The 18,089-nt window shown below is 30.6% G+C and overlaps 2 protein-coding genes and 2 non-coding genes across 4 annotated transcripts; 1 reads left to right on the top strand and 3 right to left on the bottom strand.

The window, feature by feature from the left end:
- Positions 1 to 62: 62 nt before the first annotated feature.
- LOC108345771 (putative B3 domain-containing protein At5g66980) lies at positions 63 to 2,041 on the bottom strand. Its single transcript, XM_017584511.2, has 4 exons — positions 1,851 to 2,041; positions 1,093 to 1,471; positions 854 to 1,011; positions 63 to 524 (listed from the first exon to the last, which is right to left on the bottom strand). The coding sequence occupies exons 1-4, from the start codon at positions 1,938 to 1,940 to the stop codon at positions 258 to 260; spliced, it is 894 nt and encodes a 297-aa protein (XP_017440000.1). The 5' UTR covers positions 1,941 to 2,041; the 3' UTR covers positions 63 to 257.
- Positions 2,042 to 15,615: 13,574 nt separating this feature from the next.
- On the top strand, positions 15,616 to 16,804 carry LOC108343702 (probable ribose-5-phosphate isomerase 3, chloroplastic). The gene has a single exon (XM_017582038.2). The coding sequence runs from the start codon at positions 15,863 to 15,865 to the stop codon at positions 16,706 to 16,708; it is 846 nt and encodes a 281-aa protein (XP_017437527.1). The 5' UTR covers positions 15,616 to 15,862; the 3' UTR covers positions 16,709 to 16,804.
- A 241-nt stretch (positions 16,805 to 17,045) lies between these two features.
- TRNAH-GUG (transfer RNA histidin (anticodon GUG)) lies at positions 17,046 to 17,117 on the bottom strand. The gene has a single exon. It is a non-coding gene; the product is annotated as a tRNA-His (tRNA).
- A 196-nt stretch (positions 17,118 to 17,313) lies between these two features.
- TRNAH-GUG (transfer RNA histidin (anticodon GUG)) lies at positions 17,314 to 17,385 on the bottom strand. Its single transcript has one exon. It is a non-coding gene; the product is annotated as a tRNA-His (tRNA).
- Between the last annotated feature and the right edge of the window lie 704 nt (positions 17,386 to 18,089).

Below are 18,089 nucleotides of genomic sequence, written 5' to 3'. Positions count from 1 at the left end.
AACAGATATTTCAGTAAACTTGCAAGCTCGTGCTAAATTTGCCTACAATTTTGAAAGAGTGGTGACGATGTGAATACCTTGGCCTTTGATAGCAACGATAAAAGAGCTAAACGACTTGTACAAATAAAATGTAAAGCAAAAACCTCTTGTTCACATCCCTCTCCCAAGAGCAAACCATTATAAAGGTTTCAAGGATCACACACCCACAAGATTAGTGCAATCTTAATTCACACCAAAATGATAAGCCATGCACTAAACTATTTCTTCTTTATCTTCGAAAGCACGCGCACAAGCAGTTCTCTGGCCACATTTGCTTTGTCAACAAGAAACTGAAAATCACATCGAGACCCTACTTGAATGTTTTTACTCTCCTTGAAAGCCATCCATCCACTTCCCAAAAAACTACGATCATAATTCGATGAGGAATTGATCATCACCAGCCATGACTTGCCATTCTCATCCCTCAGAGTTATAGACCGAAGCAGCTTGATATTATTCATTTTAAGCAATTTTCTAGGAAATTCCTGCAACCCACCAACACCAATTACATCATCTCATCAAGTCGCCAAACTATTTCATAACAAAAACTAAATTGAGCAATTATATATCCCACTTTATCCCAAGCCCAAGGTATATCTATTACTTTAACAACTAATTTTATCGAATACTTTCAGTTCTACTACATCAATTTTAAACTCATTGTTGTAACATTCTTAGATATTTTAGACCTACTCCACATAAAATGCACTATTCTGAAAATACAATTCAGTTACTTAAAGAGACACTCATTCATTCAATTCAGAGAAGACTAACTACTTATTGTAAATATAGGTAAAAGAATAAAATAACCAACCACTCTTTTTAGTTTATATGGAGTATCAAAACATATTTGAAAATGAGCATTCTCCAATGGAACATGCTTTGTAAGCGCAGGTTTCTCGTCATTCATTTTATCTTTTCCTTCCTTTATTCTTTTTGATTTGCGCTGAGCTTCTTTGAATGGACATGCACCTATAAACATTATACATTAAGCATGAAGGGTTGAATAACAATGACATGAAATTATGCAAAATGAATACTTGAAAGACTAACCTTCTGATTTCACATTTGTTTTGGGACTTGGGAGTGGACGTTTCCGTACACCATTGTTCTGGATTTCATGACTATGCTCATCAGAATCTTCTTCCAAATCCACAATGGGAACAACTTTTGGAGGTGCAGCCACTTTCCTGCACCCAGTTTTCCCAAATATCTTCACATTAAAAGTAGTTTTACCATCATACTCAAAAACCAAAAAGTCGCAATCTTCTAAATTTTTCTCCTTGGAAAATTCCTGCCACCCACTTTTAAAAACCAAACGACCTTCGATTTTTTCCACCTTAACATCCCAATGTTTTCCATCGTGTTCTACAAGAATGACCTTACATGGTGGGATTCCAGAGAAAAACTTAGTGAAAGATCTTGGTATTTGCTGAAAAAAAAAACCAAGTCCCAGGAGGGTGTCATTGTCAGTAACAAACGATTAACATTTTCAAAGCATAAAAGACCAGACAAAATAAGCAAACATTAAATCTCAGGAGAATGTCACCATCAGTAATGAACTATCAAACATTCTCAAAGCATAAAAGACCAGACAAAATAAGCAAGCACTAAATCCTACTTAAGAGAAAGTGCAAGAATATAAAAAAAAAATCACTTTCCATGATCCTTTTACACTAAAAAAACACTTTTTTTCGTATACATGACACTGAGAGGGTTTGAAACTACCCCGTATAAACTCTCCTAACCCTCCTATAACAAAAAGAGAAAGAGACTAAAAAGAACTAAAAACAAGAGAAAGAAACACCTACCAATTGGGTAGAACCTCTGTTTGTAAGAAAAACTTTAAAGAATTCACAAGAAATTTTATCGCCGCCACAAGATAGCCCCGCACTCTCCATCCTCACAAAAACTATTCTACAGGGGAAAGGCAGACGAAACGTCTGGAAAAAGCGTCAAATCTGAACTTGTTTTAGATGTTAGGTAAATCTTTACTTACTTCAAATATAAAAAATTTTAAAATTTGCTAAAATGAATATATGTATATATTTTGGGATTGGTATAAAAAAATTTGTAAAGAGGCGACTTATTTCGAGATGTGTAAAGGTATGTGACATATTTTTACATTATGTTTTATTTTTTAAGAAATGAAAAAGTAAAAATAAGAGAAGGATAATATTAAATAAATATAAAAAAATTTGTGTGTTAAAAATTATTTTTTTTACTGAGATTGTTAAATTAAAAACGAAGAATTTAAATAATGAGTAAATATATATTTAGAATAACTTAATTAATTAGTTAATCCTCGTATTATATGTTTGATTTGAGTTATACGATAGAAAAATATTATATCTTCAAAAACGCTGAAGCCCAGCCCCATCTTAATGGTTAAAATTTAATATAAGCAGTTTTTTATAACTTTTATGTTTTATTCAATAGATATTTTAATTATTTTATAACTTGTAACAATTGTTTTTTAATTTATAACAGGAAAATAAGTTAAAAAATATATATTACTGGTATTCTGTTAAAATTCCTCTTATAATACACAATAAATTATGATAGGATCAAAGTATTATAAAATTAGGTTTATCATATATATATATATATATATATATATATATATATATATATATATATATATATATATATATATATATATATATATATATATATATATATATATATATATATATATATATATATATATATATATAAAAGTTTTTTTTTATTGGTATAATTTAGTAAGGTGTATCAAAATTTAGTAGATCAAAATAGTCTTCATTCATAAAAAAAGACATATTTTAAACATAAAATTATTTTAATAATTTTTATTTTTAATTTAAAATAAAAAAATCAGAAATTATTGTACGGTTGCTCTGTGAGAGGATGAAAATGAGAGAAAAAAATTGGATAAATAAAAAAGGTGAGTTAAGATTAGGTGAAATGGTGGTTAAGATTAGGAGAGTGTTTCTTTTTTTTAAATTAAAAATAAAAATTATTAAAATAATTTAATATTTAAAATATATTTATTTTTGTTTACTAAAACTTGATATATTTTACTAAGTTGTATCAATTGAAAAAAAATTATATAAGTTAACAATATATATATATATATATATATATATATATATATATATATATATATATATATATATATATATATATATATAACATTTTAAGTAAACCATGAACACAACAAAAAATGTAGTTAAATAAAATAAACTTTATAATTGACATTTACTTCATTTCTAAAACTAACATTATTTAATATATTAGTAAATAGTTTTAAAAATTTATAATAAAACTAGATTTCGTACAATTAATAAAAGAATTAATTTAACGATTGGATTTTATCAATTTAATGTATAAAAAGAAATAGTTAGTATTGGTCATCATTTCTCGTACGATTTTATTTTCGTGATTGTATATCTTGTGCTTTATTATTTTCGTTGTAACGAAATTTTGAAAAATTGAATCTATAATAAAAAGCATTGCTTCACCAATTTTTGTTTTAATCAAAGTCAAGAAGACATGAAAATCTTAGACACCTAAAAATTAGGGATTGATGTTAATTAAGAATTTTAACTGAATATCAAATAAAAAATTGGCTATTAAAATTCAGGAAGATAATTTGTAATTCCTATAATATAATCTTGTAATAAAAAATATATTTTAAAATATATGTCATTCCATCTCGAGATGTCATACTTAAGAAAGATGTAATGATAAATAGGATTTTGATACATTTCAAAGAAGCTTTATCTCTCAAAACAACTCATAAAAATATTTTATATGAATATTATCACATAAATCAATATATTTATACAAATATCACTAAATAAGTTAAAATGTATTTATCTTTTATAAATTTAAAAATATTTTATCATAATAAAGATAAAATATATAATTCATAATAAATATAAAATATAATATAATATAATAATTGTAACATCCCAAAAATACAGTGTAAAACCATATAATAGAATGATCACATATAATAATATTACAGTTCAGTTATTACAAAATATAGGACGTACGGTTATGGCCGAACGACCTTACAAAAATAGCAGCGAGTTAAAACTGCACAAAAGACTACACATATAGGACGAACGACTTATAACCCTTCTTATACTGAACAGTCAAATCAAAAAATAAAGTAAACGCATGACAGAACGCTCCTACAAAAGAGTAGGCCAACAACTAACTGAGCGTCCTAAGGTTCAACCTTCACGTCCGTCTCTTCCAAACTTCTTCCAGCAACTCTTCTCCTTCTACTCCCACCCACAGGGTGATCATCGCAATGACAAGGACGAACGAACGGGAATACATGACAAGACAGGAAATAGGGTAAGCTTATATAATTTAATTCAAGTATCAACATAGATTTCACACAATCAACTAAACAAGATAAATCATTAACTCTTTCATGCAAAGCCTAATACTAGACTCTGTCTTTCCGGACTGTATGAATTATGTGTAGCTACGACGTTTGTGCACCTGGGTGATGTAGTAACTAGATACCCTCAACAACTGCCACTCGAGGTTAGTCCTATCTGTCCAAATTAACCATAAGGACTAGGACCTACTATCATTCTCACACATGATTTACCCTTCTCTACGTGAGAATGAGTAATCACGGAATATTAGGATGAACCGCCAGCTTAACTTTATCCACATTCATACTTTACCAATTTCCAATATCCACTCATGAGATATTCCTCCCCGGAATACTCTTTCACAATCAAAGTCATTTCATCCATATCATATTCCATCATCTTTCATCATTAAAACTTCAACTTAACCAATTTGAATAAAGATCCCGTAGGATACCAAATACCGAACATTAGTTTTTAACCCAGAACGAGACTAAAAACTTGGAGTGAGACCGAGATGTCTCCAACTCAAAACTAATCAAATCGAGAGAGTTACTCACTTGTTATGAAAGGGACCGAATACAATAATACTTCTTAGAGACCAATAGAATCGAACGTTATTTTCCAAGTGAGCCAATTTAATGAACTAACTCTTGAGATTTCAAACCGAACACCGTAAAACCTAGGCCGAGTACTAAGACTCTAGGCCAAACCCAATTAAGACAAATATTGTAGGACATCAAATAATAGTACTTGACGGAATCATTTGAAGAAACCGAACGCCAATAATACTTAGCTTCTTAATGAGTTAAACATCAAGGAAACTGAACACTATATGGAACGAGCGTTGGTCTAATACCAAACACTTATTAAGAACGAACGCTACTGAGAACGAATGCTTGTATAATTGAATGGTCAATACTAACTCTCGACAACATGGTCTAATACCAAACACTTATTAAGAACAAACGTTATTGAGAACAAACGCTTGTATAATTGAATGGTCAATATTGACTCTCGAACAACATCCCTACCCATTTCATGGATTTTATTAATCATCAATACTTTTAAACAACATACCATATTTCATCATCAACCAAATCATCAAACACAATATCATACCAGTTTCTCATCTCTTAGATTCATATACTCATACAGCCAACAATGCAGTAACAACCAGATTTCATATTCATTCAGCAATCAACGAACATGCATCCATTCAAATCAACAAAATAAATCAAATTATATAAGCTTCCCTTACCTATAAGCTAGCCGATAGCTCACGGTTCTGCAGATAAAGGCTCGCCACTAGATTTCTTTGAAGACTACGGTTCACGATTTAAGAAACTACCCAAATACCAAAACAGAACATCGTTCAGAGTGTGAAAAGAAACTCATGTGTAACACCCTAATATTTTAAAGGGTATTATTGATAGTAGAGACTAAATTAATTTGATATCTTCTATAAACAATCAAACTTTATTTCAATTCTTCCAAAGTACAATACCAAACTTACAAACTTCAAACAATATAGTCTTCACCACTTAACATAAATTAAAAATTTCAACTTATAAGTTTTACACAACATAATTTTTCCAATACAAATTTATTCTTTTTACAAAATATCCCTGAAAGTTTTTCCCCGCATCTCTCTCATCTCTAAGCTTTTTCAACCGCATCTGCAACATTATCCATTCACATATAACATGAGTTATATGATCATAGCACAAACAAATAAGGGTAAGCCAACCATATCATATAAATAATTAAACTTATTATCATGTATTTCTGCAATTGATAAAATATCATTATCCCGATGTCATTAATTCATCATTATCAAAATCATCTTCCTCATTTTCATAAACCTTACAATTGTACCATGCTTACTCACGAAGCCTTATGGTCAGACCGCTCTCTGCCTGCTTCCTTAAGCCGCACCTGTATACTATGTCTTACTTTCTGAAGCCTTATGCTCAGACCTCTCTCTGTCTGCTTCTATAAAACTTATGAACCATATATTTATGTCAAAGTCTTATGGTCAGACCACTTTCTGCCTGCTTTCATAAACCTCAGGTGTTACTTTGCTCATATCAAGCTCTCATGGTATAACTCGAACATACTACTCCAGTAGTAAACATCATTTCATAAGTAATGATTTCTCATATCCACTCCAACATTTCATAAAATCAACAATTCATACCCTTTTTATCCACCTAACTCAATCCTGTTCATTCTTTAATCATAAATTCACAATAACACGTTTTGGTGTCAATAAATTAAACATATTGTCAGATATCATACTTCATATTATAAACTCATTTTGCCCATAATGAGTATAACTCAACATATTTTCACCAATCAAAGATCATATATAAGCCAAAATACATCAACATATCTTAGGAACTACATATTAAAGTCTAGGATCAATGTAATGATAAATATATATGAAGTTTTTACCATGATAATATTATGCATCTACAATCAACTTGTTTTATTTTCTTTTCATCCTAGTAGAGATTTTTCTTTACCCCAATTGGTCACCGGAGAGGATCCAGATGTCTGAACGCATCAAACTCACCTTCGACGCCAGCACATATGACTAGTCACAACTGACTGGACCAGGCCAGGGCTGCTCTATGATCAGGGATGTGCCAACTCAGGTTTTTAAGGTTCCTCTATCCTACCAACAAGGAAAGGCCCTCAATAATTAACAATTGATTTATTTAAATTATCTTCCATGTTCTCTTATGCTCTAAATTTGAAATGCCAAATTTTAATATTTTCACTTCCTCTCAGAGCAACCTCAAACAATATATGTACATCTATTTAATACCCATATACAAGCTATTACATAACCCTTACTCTAGACCTTCCAACAAGATCAATTTCAGCCAACAAACTCATTCAAAACAGATTAAATTCATCACATTACAACATGTACCATTTCACAGTTTCAGTTATCACACCCAATATAATAAAAGTCATAAAATAGTTTCACAAGAGCACACCAGTTCAACATTCATATGCAAATATTTTATAAAATAAATTCATACAAAAATAATTAGCTCCCATTACCATCAAAATAATATTAATATAAAAATTCAGGAGAAACAAGAAGTTGAATCTGGCAGAGCCGGTTAGACAACTTCTCATCCTTCCAGAAAGATGCAATAAAAAATAGATAAAACAATAAAATTTCTGGGGAACCAAGAAGTTGAATCTGGCAGAGCCGGTTAGACAACTTCTCATCCTTCCAAAAATACAATATAAATAAGAAATAACAGGTATGGGAAAACAAGAAGTTGAATATGGCAGAGCCAGTTAGACAACTTCTCGTCCTTCAAAAAATACAATATAAAGATATAAGAAACAACAAAAGCTTTGGGGAAACAAGAAGTTGAATCTGGCAGAGCCGGTTAGACAACTTCTCGTCCTTCCAAAAATACAAAAGAAACAATTAAATGTTCTCATTCAAAATTCAAGACCATACAGAAACAAAATACTCTATATTCAAGATTTAGGATTAGATAAAAGCAAAGTATAAGAATGACTTCCCTTACCTCTATTACAGACTTAATCTCCTCTCTTCTGAAAACTTCCAGAATATCCTCTTTGCAATTAGAAATTCTTCCAACTCTCTTTTCTCAACATTTTTCTAAGTTCTTTGGTGTAAATTTTCAGCCTCCCCCCTTGGCTATTTATAGTAAAAAAATTTACTATTCATTTTTACTATTCATTTTTTTATTCATTTTACTATTACAAAAATAATTTTTTATTTGCAAATTGGTGAATTCTGATCTCAAAGCTACGTGGAACACTTATCCTTTCCAAAAATAATTTTTTTACTATTCACAATTTACTATTCACTATTTACTTTTTTTTTAATCTAGTATCTGACTTACAAATATTTTCAAGGATCTTACACCATGCACCCAGAAACTTGGTTTGCATGTTCAAGAAAAACCACACGGTTGAGGGAAGAGAGAACTTACCAACTCAGAACCCAAAACCGATTGGCTCAAACGAAAGCCCTTGACATCGGAGGAGTAGAAACAGTGCATGAATGGTGATCAGAGGAAGAAAATGTGAGAATTTCTTAGAGAGAAGATGAAGTAGATGTAGAGAGAAGGAGGAGAAAATGGTTTTCAATAGGTGGAAGAAGATGGTTGCATGTAGAGAGTGGCGTAAATTTTGAAACTTTGAGTTTTACTTCTACCATTAAAACCGAACGGTCACTCCACTGTTCACACATGTCTTCCACTTTCTATTTTCCAGCTCCCTTCCTCGACACTTGTCTTCCATTCAGCTGGGGTTTTGGGTAGATTTTTAATGAGTCTGACAATAATCAAAACTAAAAAAATTGTCAAATTAAATAAGATAGAAATTAAGAATGTGAAACTCGGCCTTTTAAAAAAATTACAAACTTAGAAAAATATTTCGGTATAAATCGAATTGATAAAAGTAAGACGACTTATAACACAATGCGTGTGCTAATTGAAGAGATCGTTATATTTCTTGGCTCAAAAATATATTTAATATTTACTAAAAATCAAGAGAATTGCAAACTAGTCATGAAAAGTTAAAGTATTGATTAAAAAATAGTGATTTTTTTCAAGTGTTTAAAATGAGAATTATATATTGTATTTGTTATATTTGAAAATAAAGTTGATAAAATCTAAAGATGTGAACAGATTTTAAATGATATTTAAATAAAGATCTATAAACAAGATTAATAAATTTATCAAAGAAGGGTGTTAATGATTTTTATTGAAGAAAAAAAAGAGACATTTATTCAACAAATTTATGAACATCACTAAATAATTAGTTCACAAAATATTATATAAAATATTTGTTGGTTTATGAATTACAAACCAAAAAAATTAACATGAGTAGATTCTAATTTCTTACATTAATAAAAAAAAAGCGATATTTGAAGGTTTCCTTTAATTTCTCTATGAGATAGAGAGAAAAAAAAATAGAAATAATGTTTCTTAAATGGAGACTGACGGTTACTCTTTTTTAATTTCAATAATTATAATTTAACATTTTTAAAAAATTAAAATTATTACTGATTTCTATATCATCATATATATATATATATATATATATATATATATATATATATATAATAAATATAATGGCTTATTTGTTATATACGTGTCAACAATATTGTCGAATTCTAGAGTAATAACTTTATAGTTATGTTTAATTGTAAACAAGGAACTCATACTTTTCTATAATTTGAATGTATTTATTTTTCATTATTTATATTACACTTTGAATCTTCGTTGGGCTTCGTTTATTGTAATTTAGAGCTAAATCAATTTTATATTCTGCGTGGTTTATTGTCCGGTAATTAAATAACAAAAATAAAATAAAATAAAAAACTCAAAAATAAACATTGATATAGACTTATTTTTTCAAGGAAAGAAGTTTTTTTTTTCTTTTCCTGTATTTATTATTTTGTTTTTATCTTTTTTTTAACTGTCTTTTATTTTATTTTATTTTATTGTGTTTTTATTTGTTTATTTATATTTATTTTATTTTATTTTTGAACTTCCCTTTTAATTTTAATTAAAACTGATTTCTCTTCTAATTTGTTTTTTTGTATTTAAAAAAAATATTCTGAAATATATACATTTATACCATATAGATACAAACGTGTCTAATTGTTTTTTTTTATAAGTAAAAAAAAAAGAGAGGAAAAAAAAGGAAAATGAAAAATGCATGTGAACTAAGCATTTTAGAACCCTTTTTCTGAATATGGCTGCAGGTGCTTTCCCTGGAGTCAGTGGAGGTAAGCAATATCTGATAATTTATCCTGCAACTGCAACCTGATGCTTACAACCACAATAACACTATCTGACCATTCAGGCTGCTACAACCTGTGGCAGATGCTTACAACGACAATGCCTATACGCAATCGTGAGAGAGGTGCTCATACATCAAGGTAGAAGGTTTGAGGTTTGACCAAGGTGATCTGGCAGGGCAAAGTCAGGAGATAACGCACGAAAGGAAAAAGACAAAAGTGTGATAAGAAGGGTGGGAATGGAGATTTGGTGGAAGGACGTTGGTAGTACCCGTCAAGACCAACCTTCATGGTTACCGTCTTATAATTTTGGTTTGGTTTAAGAGAACGAAGTTTTCTCTTTTCAGGTTTTTTTCTTTCAAAATATTAATTAAATAATATTGTAAAGGTTGTGTAACATTATGTATTGTTATGGTGTTTAATATTTTTTTCCTTCTATAATAATTAAATAATGTTTAAAGGTAAAAACACTCTTACGATAGTTTGCATCGTCCTTTGATACATTTATTTTAAAAATAATTAAGAAAATTAATAATTGAATATGATTGTAAAGAAAAGAGTATTTGTGTGATTGTTTGCATCGTCTTATTGTTTAATACTTTTTTTATTTTTTTTAAATAACTAAATAAAGTTTTAAATATACGAGTACTCGTGTCGCCGTCTGCGTCATCTTAGTGCTTGATAGTTTTTGTTTCTAAATGGATTAAAATATATTTCTAAATATATGAGTACTCGTGTGACCGTCGACCTAGTACTCATTATCTTCTTTTTCTCAATCATGCCAAAAATACCAAAAAATATAGAATTTTTAAAAACTAAAAACATTCACGTTTTCTAACAAATAATCTTTCGGTCAAAACTACATGATCCTTGATTTTTCATTGTTAGCTGAAATGTATAGGAGCAAGGCAAGTCTTTGTCAAATTCACTCCCCAAAAATCCAAAATTATCAATAATCATTTTTAAACAAAATTTCTAAACAATTTTCCAAACAAATTAAAGATTATGTAACTTTTTAGTGATGAGTAAAGTAAATGATATTTGTTAGATGTTGACGAGTAATTTGATTTAAGGATATATAAATTTAGCTTAATTGGCTTCAAATGGTACAATTTGAAATGGTATAATATGTTTTGACTTGTGAAAGGGAAAAAAGTACTTAGTAGGACCAATTGAACAAATTTATATATGTCATGAGTTCTAAATTATGCATACTCATTAGAGGAGTGTTTCAATCATTGAGTAAAAGCATAATTCATGAAGTCAGTGTGCAAGAGAGGTCCTACTCGCTGAGCGAGGAATCCTTTTGGCATAAGTATTTCACTCGTTGGATGAGATAAAATTGTTAGAAGTGGACTTTAAGCCTAACTCAACCCCACAAAACCAGCTTGTAAGATGAGGTTTGCACTCACTTATAAACTATGAATTGGCCTTATCTCTAGTCGATGTAGAACTTCCAACAAAAACTTGTTGGACAAATTTGTGAGATTTGATCTCAATGATTTTATTTGTTGAGCGAGAAACACTAAATAGGTGAATGTTTTAGATTTTATCCCAATGTCCACTAGTTGGGCGAGTAGAGACGTCGCTTAGCGAAAAAAGGTTTTTCAAATGACATGTTTTAATGGTTTTTGGATAAAAAAATAATTGTGAAATGTTTTAGAATGTTTTAAAGGATAATTAATTGTTGAAAGGAAAGATGTAATGTATTGATGAATAGAATGGAAATGCTTAGATATAAATGTGATGATATGAGAAGAGAAATATAATGTATATGAATGTGATGTAGTGAAAGCAAAAAGACTTTCTAGAAATATAGTATTTCACTCGATTTATCTTAAAGTGTATTGAATTGAGATTTGATTAAGAGATTATCTAGACTCTCCTTAGAATTCTAACTTACATAAAGGAAGATATTTAGGTAACTAGAGTTCATAGAGATTTCTATTACGAAAAATGGTTTGAAAGATAATCTTTCTAACGAGACATAAATAGTTAACTCAATCATATGAGAGAGACATAGGCTTTATTAATGGGATGTGTAGAGCATGAATAGTAAAAGCCAAAATTTATTAGGATCTATATGATAAGTGCAAAATCTTTGAGTCTAATTCAACGCTTAAATCTTTTGAAAGTAGAAATTATAGTTGGTCTAGAAATTTATGTGCAATGAAAGAATTCGTTGAGATTAATTATTGTATTTAACATTTTGAATTGTTTGAGTTTTAAACCTTTCTAAATATATTAGCTCATCCTAATTTGTGGATTGTTGATATATGTTATGATCCTTTATGTTTGTACGGGAACATGGGATAATGTAGGTGAATATCATCAATAATGATGTAACAAGTTAATTTTGTATATAGTATACACTACTTATATGTATTTTCTTTTGTATTTATAAAGAATTCCTCTTTTTTTAATTAATTATATGTGTTTGAAAAACTTGGTTATGTAAATTAATAAGAAATACTGTGATACATATCTTACTTTTGTAGGTATTAGATATTCTCTTTAATACAAATTATGAAATACTTTAATTAGTATAACGATTCTACTGATCAAGGTGTTAAAATATGGATAAGAATTGAATACAAATGTTAATTGTTTATGATAAAACATAGTTAACTATCGTTGTAAAATTGAAAGTTAATAAGGAAGTAGAGTTTGTTACAACTGACTTCCTCCGATTTAATTTTATAGTGAGAAGTAAAAAAAGCTTATAAATATATATTCATATACTATAAGTCCTTACTCAATATTTAGTATTTTTTATTTTACTTTTTACTTTTACATGTCTTTGTTAATAACTTGGAGTTCCCATTTAAGGAGTTCACAAAGCTCGTTAATGAGGTGCACTGAATTAGGGAATAAATTTAAAGAAGTGGAAAAAGGAAGGAAATGAAAAGAAAAATAGTGAAAAATAAGATTATGTGGATTGAGAAATATAGAATGAGAAGTAGAAAGTTTACAGAAGATATGATTGATATAATAAAATAAATTTTTGTATATATTTAAAAAATGACTTTTAATTATTTTAAATAAATTAATAGAAAAATCATTTAGTTAGAATGAAAATAAATTTTAAATTAAGAGAAAAAATATTCTCAAGTTTTAATAAACAAAAAAATAATTTTAAAATAATAATATGTTAAAGTAAATTAATTTACAAAAAATATAAATTTTAATTTAATTATTTATCTTATTTTTTTATTAAATTATTTTTATTTTATTTATTTATTATATTATAGTATAATATTAAAAGCTTTATATATATATATATATGTATGTATATATAATTATTTTAATAATATATTTAATTATATACACTGCATAATTATGCATTGTGAGAATTGCGATAGTCAATTATTATAGACTACGAAAATTGATTAATGTTTATTAATTTTTGAAACTTTTGTTGTATTTCATCTCATGATTAAAGGGAAAGTTCACCACAAACTTTCTTTGCTATCTATGTTTTCGTCATTGAAAACAAACATAACATAAAAGTAGAATTCACCTCTTCTCACATAAGCAACGTTACATTCTTCCTTTCAACATGAATACTCGGAATTCATTGTCAAGTTCGGCTAAAACTTTTCTCAAATTACTTGTTTTTATGCTTTTTACCAAAATTTGTACTACTATATCATTTTCCCCCCTCTAACATTGAGATGAATCTTTTGATAGTGAATACATTAAAGACACACATGGAAACTTTCAATAATGAATACATTAAAAACACACATGGAAACTACTCAAAATAAAGTTACCAACATGCAACAATAACCATCAATTAGTCGTCCTTGTTTGTGCTTGTTGATCAACAAAATAAAGCATCTTTGCCAATTTTTGTGCGTCACAAAATCTTAAGTTCAAGAAGATTCCCATACTCAGACTAAATAATGAAGCTCACACTTAGATACAACATACTAAAGGTATTATGCAAAAGGATAAGCAAAACACAAATTTACACCTAGAGACATAATGTCAAGTACTTTTCCAAAGGGACGACTAGATCAAAGTCATTTCAATCCCTCAGTTGGATGACTTTACAAAGAAAAGTAATGAAAAATTTCACCCCATTCAGTCCTTGGCATCTCTAATATTGACTTTCACCCTTCTATCCAAGTGGCAGAGTCCTGATATTGAGAAGTGTGATAGATTATCTCACTTGGATGCAAATCTGGAACCACGCATTACTTATGTCAATGTTTTCCCCGATACCATACATCAACCTTGCTTAGATGATTAGCTCTGCAATGGTATTATTCGTTGCCCCGAACATTTTGCACTAGGTTGTTGTCATGGCAAACCAATGGTTCTCGATAGCATAAAACAAGGGAAGGTGAATCATATATCTCTTACCATTCCTTATCTCTATTTGAATGGAACCATACACACAATGCTTACCGACTTGCATCGGGGTTATATTCTTGATGGTTTGTTCATCAGTCAACAAGAGACATGTATAAGATTTAACAACGATCATCACAATACAAAATTATTGAGGAAAACTTTGAAATTTGATCGGTCAACACCTTCATCATTCTTGTAAGAATTGGCTCAATAAAATCTTAATCAAAGGTTTCTAAACCGTTTAATCAGTACTATACCATCTAGTGATAATTTGAAATAGATGCACTCACTAAACCATCTAGTCTCTTAACATCTATTGAGTCATGGATAGCCTAATGGAATCGTCTAATGATTGTAATTAGAAGCACTCTTCATATATATCTTCGGTTATAACAATATTTGTACTATAAGTATGGACCTTGTAGCTTTAGTAACTACTAATTGAAAGTTGTAACATTTGAGTTATATTAAGTGAAAGTTTATTGCAAGAGAAACTTCTAAATTATAATGTGTTATAATAATGAATTCAAGTGAACGTAGATTGAATTATGTTAATTCTTCGTTTGTACCACATTTCTCAGTTTACATTTTACCATCTAATACTTGCAATTTTCCCTGGAATCATTTCTATTTGTGGGACAAATATTCTGATCAAATTAAGAATTATTCATCCGAGAACAATTCTCAAAGACCTCAGGCTTCTATCCAATAAGAAGATTTTGTGTAATTATGCTAAACTTGCATAACATACCCACATAAGATGTCAGATTAAACAAAACTAAATTTAATTTGCCTTAAGTAAATCCGTTTTCGAAAGGAAAGCAGGGAGTAGTGTTTGTGCCTACAAGGTTTTTACGTGGCCAATTAATATAATTTTTTAAAGAAATACTAAATTAGCAAACTTCGTGTACACGATAATTTATAATAAAAGAATGGTATAAATATAGGCAGATATATTATTTATTTAATACGATAAGCATTATTGGAGGTGTTTGTTTTTATTAAAATGAAATGTGTTTTTCTTTTAAGGATAAGGGGAGAAATGGTGAAATTGGTAGGTGAACGAATGGGGGAGGTTGGAAAGGGAATATCCATTCGATCCAACTTTTTGTGTTGTTGAAAGCAATGAAAGGCAAGGCAAAGGAGAAACCAAAAGACATAATAAAGTGAGAAAAAAAAGGGCCAAAGAAACAAACCTGGGTGTAGTGTGGTGTGTCACTCACTGTGGCTAATCTTCTCCCAAACAAGGCCCACTTTTCTCATCTTCTTCACTTCTTCAATGGCCTCCTTATCCCTCTCCTCACCCCCTTCTCTCTCCTCCGTGCACCACACCGCCTCCACGCGCCTTATCCTGCGCACTCCCACCTCTGTTAAACTGCGCACCCGTCCTCACTGCTTCCCCGCCGTCCGCGCCATCACCCTCACCCAGGACGACCTCAAGAGACTCGCTGCAGACAAGGCCGTCGAGGCCGTCAAGAGCGGCATGGTCCTCGGCCTCGGCACCGGATCCACCGCAGCCTTCGTCGTCGCCAAGCTCGGCGAGCTCCTCGCCTCCGGCGAACTCACGAACATCGTCGGCATCCCCACCTCCAAGCGCACAGAGGAGCAAGCCCGCTCCCTAGGCATCCCCCTCTCCGTCCTCGACGACAATCCCCGCCTCGATCTCGCCATTGACGGCGCCGACGAGGTCGATCCCGACCTCAATCTCGTCAAAGGCCGCGGCGGCGCCCTCCTCCGCGAGAAGATGGTGGAGGCCGCCTCCGACAAGTTCATCGTCGTCGTCGACGACACGAAGCTCGTCGACGGCCTCGGTGGCAGCGGCCTTGCCATGCCGGTGGAGGTGGTTCAGTTCTGCTGGAAGTACAATCTGGATCGCCTCCAGCAACTGTTCAAGGAAGAAGGATGCGACGCTAAATTGAGATTGGATGAATCTGGTAAACCCTACGTCACTGATAACTCCAATTACATCGTTGATTTGTATTTCAAGACTCCAATTCGGGATTCCCTCGCTGCTGGCGCTGAAATCTCCGCTCTCGAAGGCGTCGTCGAGCATGGACTGTTCTTAAACATGGCCACCTCTGTCATCATTGCCGGCAAATCTGGCGTTGAAGTCAAGACCAAGTGAGAGATACGCTTCGCCGATTCGTAATTTTTTTTGGTGTATTGTTTTGGTTTTCGAGAAATATTAATAACAATAATAGCCTACATTTGATTGCTCCTATCTCTATTGATTATCCGCAAATGATTCAATTTAACTTGTGCATTTGAAACATTGATATTTTGTTATTAGAAGGACTTCGTTGATTTGGTTGATAGTTTTTGCATTACGGTGGATAGTTTGAAAATAATATTTGGTTCGGAAATCCAAAAGACAGAAGTAAGAAATTCATCGGGCATGAAGAAAAATTGAAGTCTTCACTAAAACAAAATTGTTAGAAGTTTCAGAAAAAAGATTACCAATGTGTGGCTGCTGGGATTCGAGCCCAGGTCTCCACGGCCACAACGTGGAATTCTCACCACTAAACTACAGCCACATTATGTCAGCCGCTTATTTATTAGATATATAAATTATATAAATATTACTTATTTATAAGATAATAATTCAAAAAAGTTGTTTAAAATTAAACTACAGCCACATTATGTCAGCCGCTTATTTATTAGATATATAAATTATATAAATATTACTTATTTATAAGAGATAATAATTCAAAAAAGTTGTTTAAAATTAATTGTGGCTGCTGGGATTCGAGCCCAGGTCTCCACGGCCACAACGTGGAATTCTCACCACTAAACTACAGCCACCTTTTGTTGAGAGGAAAATAATAATTAAATATCAAAATCAGATGACATTCTATAAATACTGGAAAATACTAGTTTAACTAAAAAAAAAGGCACTTAATCTAGAACACATTTTAATAATATAATAACGAATATTAAATTTTTAAATAAATAAAATCTTATCATTTTAAGTAATTAAGTGGATTTTTATTTGCAAAATATTACCAGTCTAAATACTTACCATTACCAGATCTGATGGGAATGAAATGGAGATGAACCTAATATTTCTTAGTTTATTCCATGTTTGGGCTTTGCTGCGCCCAAGGTAACTTGATGGCCTATTCGGCCCATATTGGACCTAAAGTTGTTGTAAGAGAACATAATATTAAATGTAATTTTTCCTACAAGAAAACTTCAAGACATTGTAAATAATATAGGTATTAAGTGAGATTTTATTAATTTGAAAAAAAAAAATCGATGTGACTATAAGACGGAAATTCATCACAATCTTCAAGCAATATCATAATGAAAATTAAGCACAAGACTCTATTTTAGTATTGTGTTTTGTTCTTAAAAAATATTTCAGAAAATTATAAAAAAAGTATATTTAAATTCTCTTTCATCTTAACTCTTAAATCAAGGGTGTATTATTGAAAAGGGCATTCACATGTTGAATGCTGAACTGATGAGAAATATAGGAAATATATATATAAAAAAAACATGATTTA

Source organism: Vigna angularis, chromosome 6 (assembly GCF_016808095.1).
Source record: "Vigna angularis cultivar LongXiaoDou No.4 chromosome 6, ASM1680809v1, whole genome shotgun sequence".
NCBI classification, from domain to species: Eukaryota; Viridiplantae; Streptophyta; class Magnoliopsida; order Fabales; family Fabaceae; genus Vigna; species Vigna angularis.
Note: the sequence above shows the minus strand (reverse complement) of the source record. Positions and strands in the feature narration are given on the sequence as shown.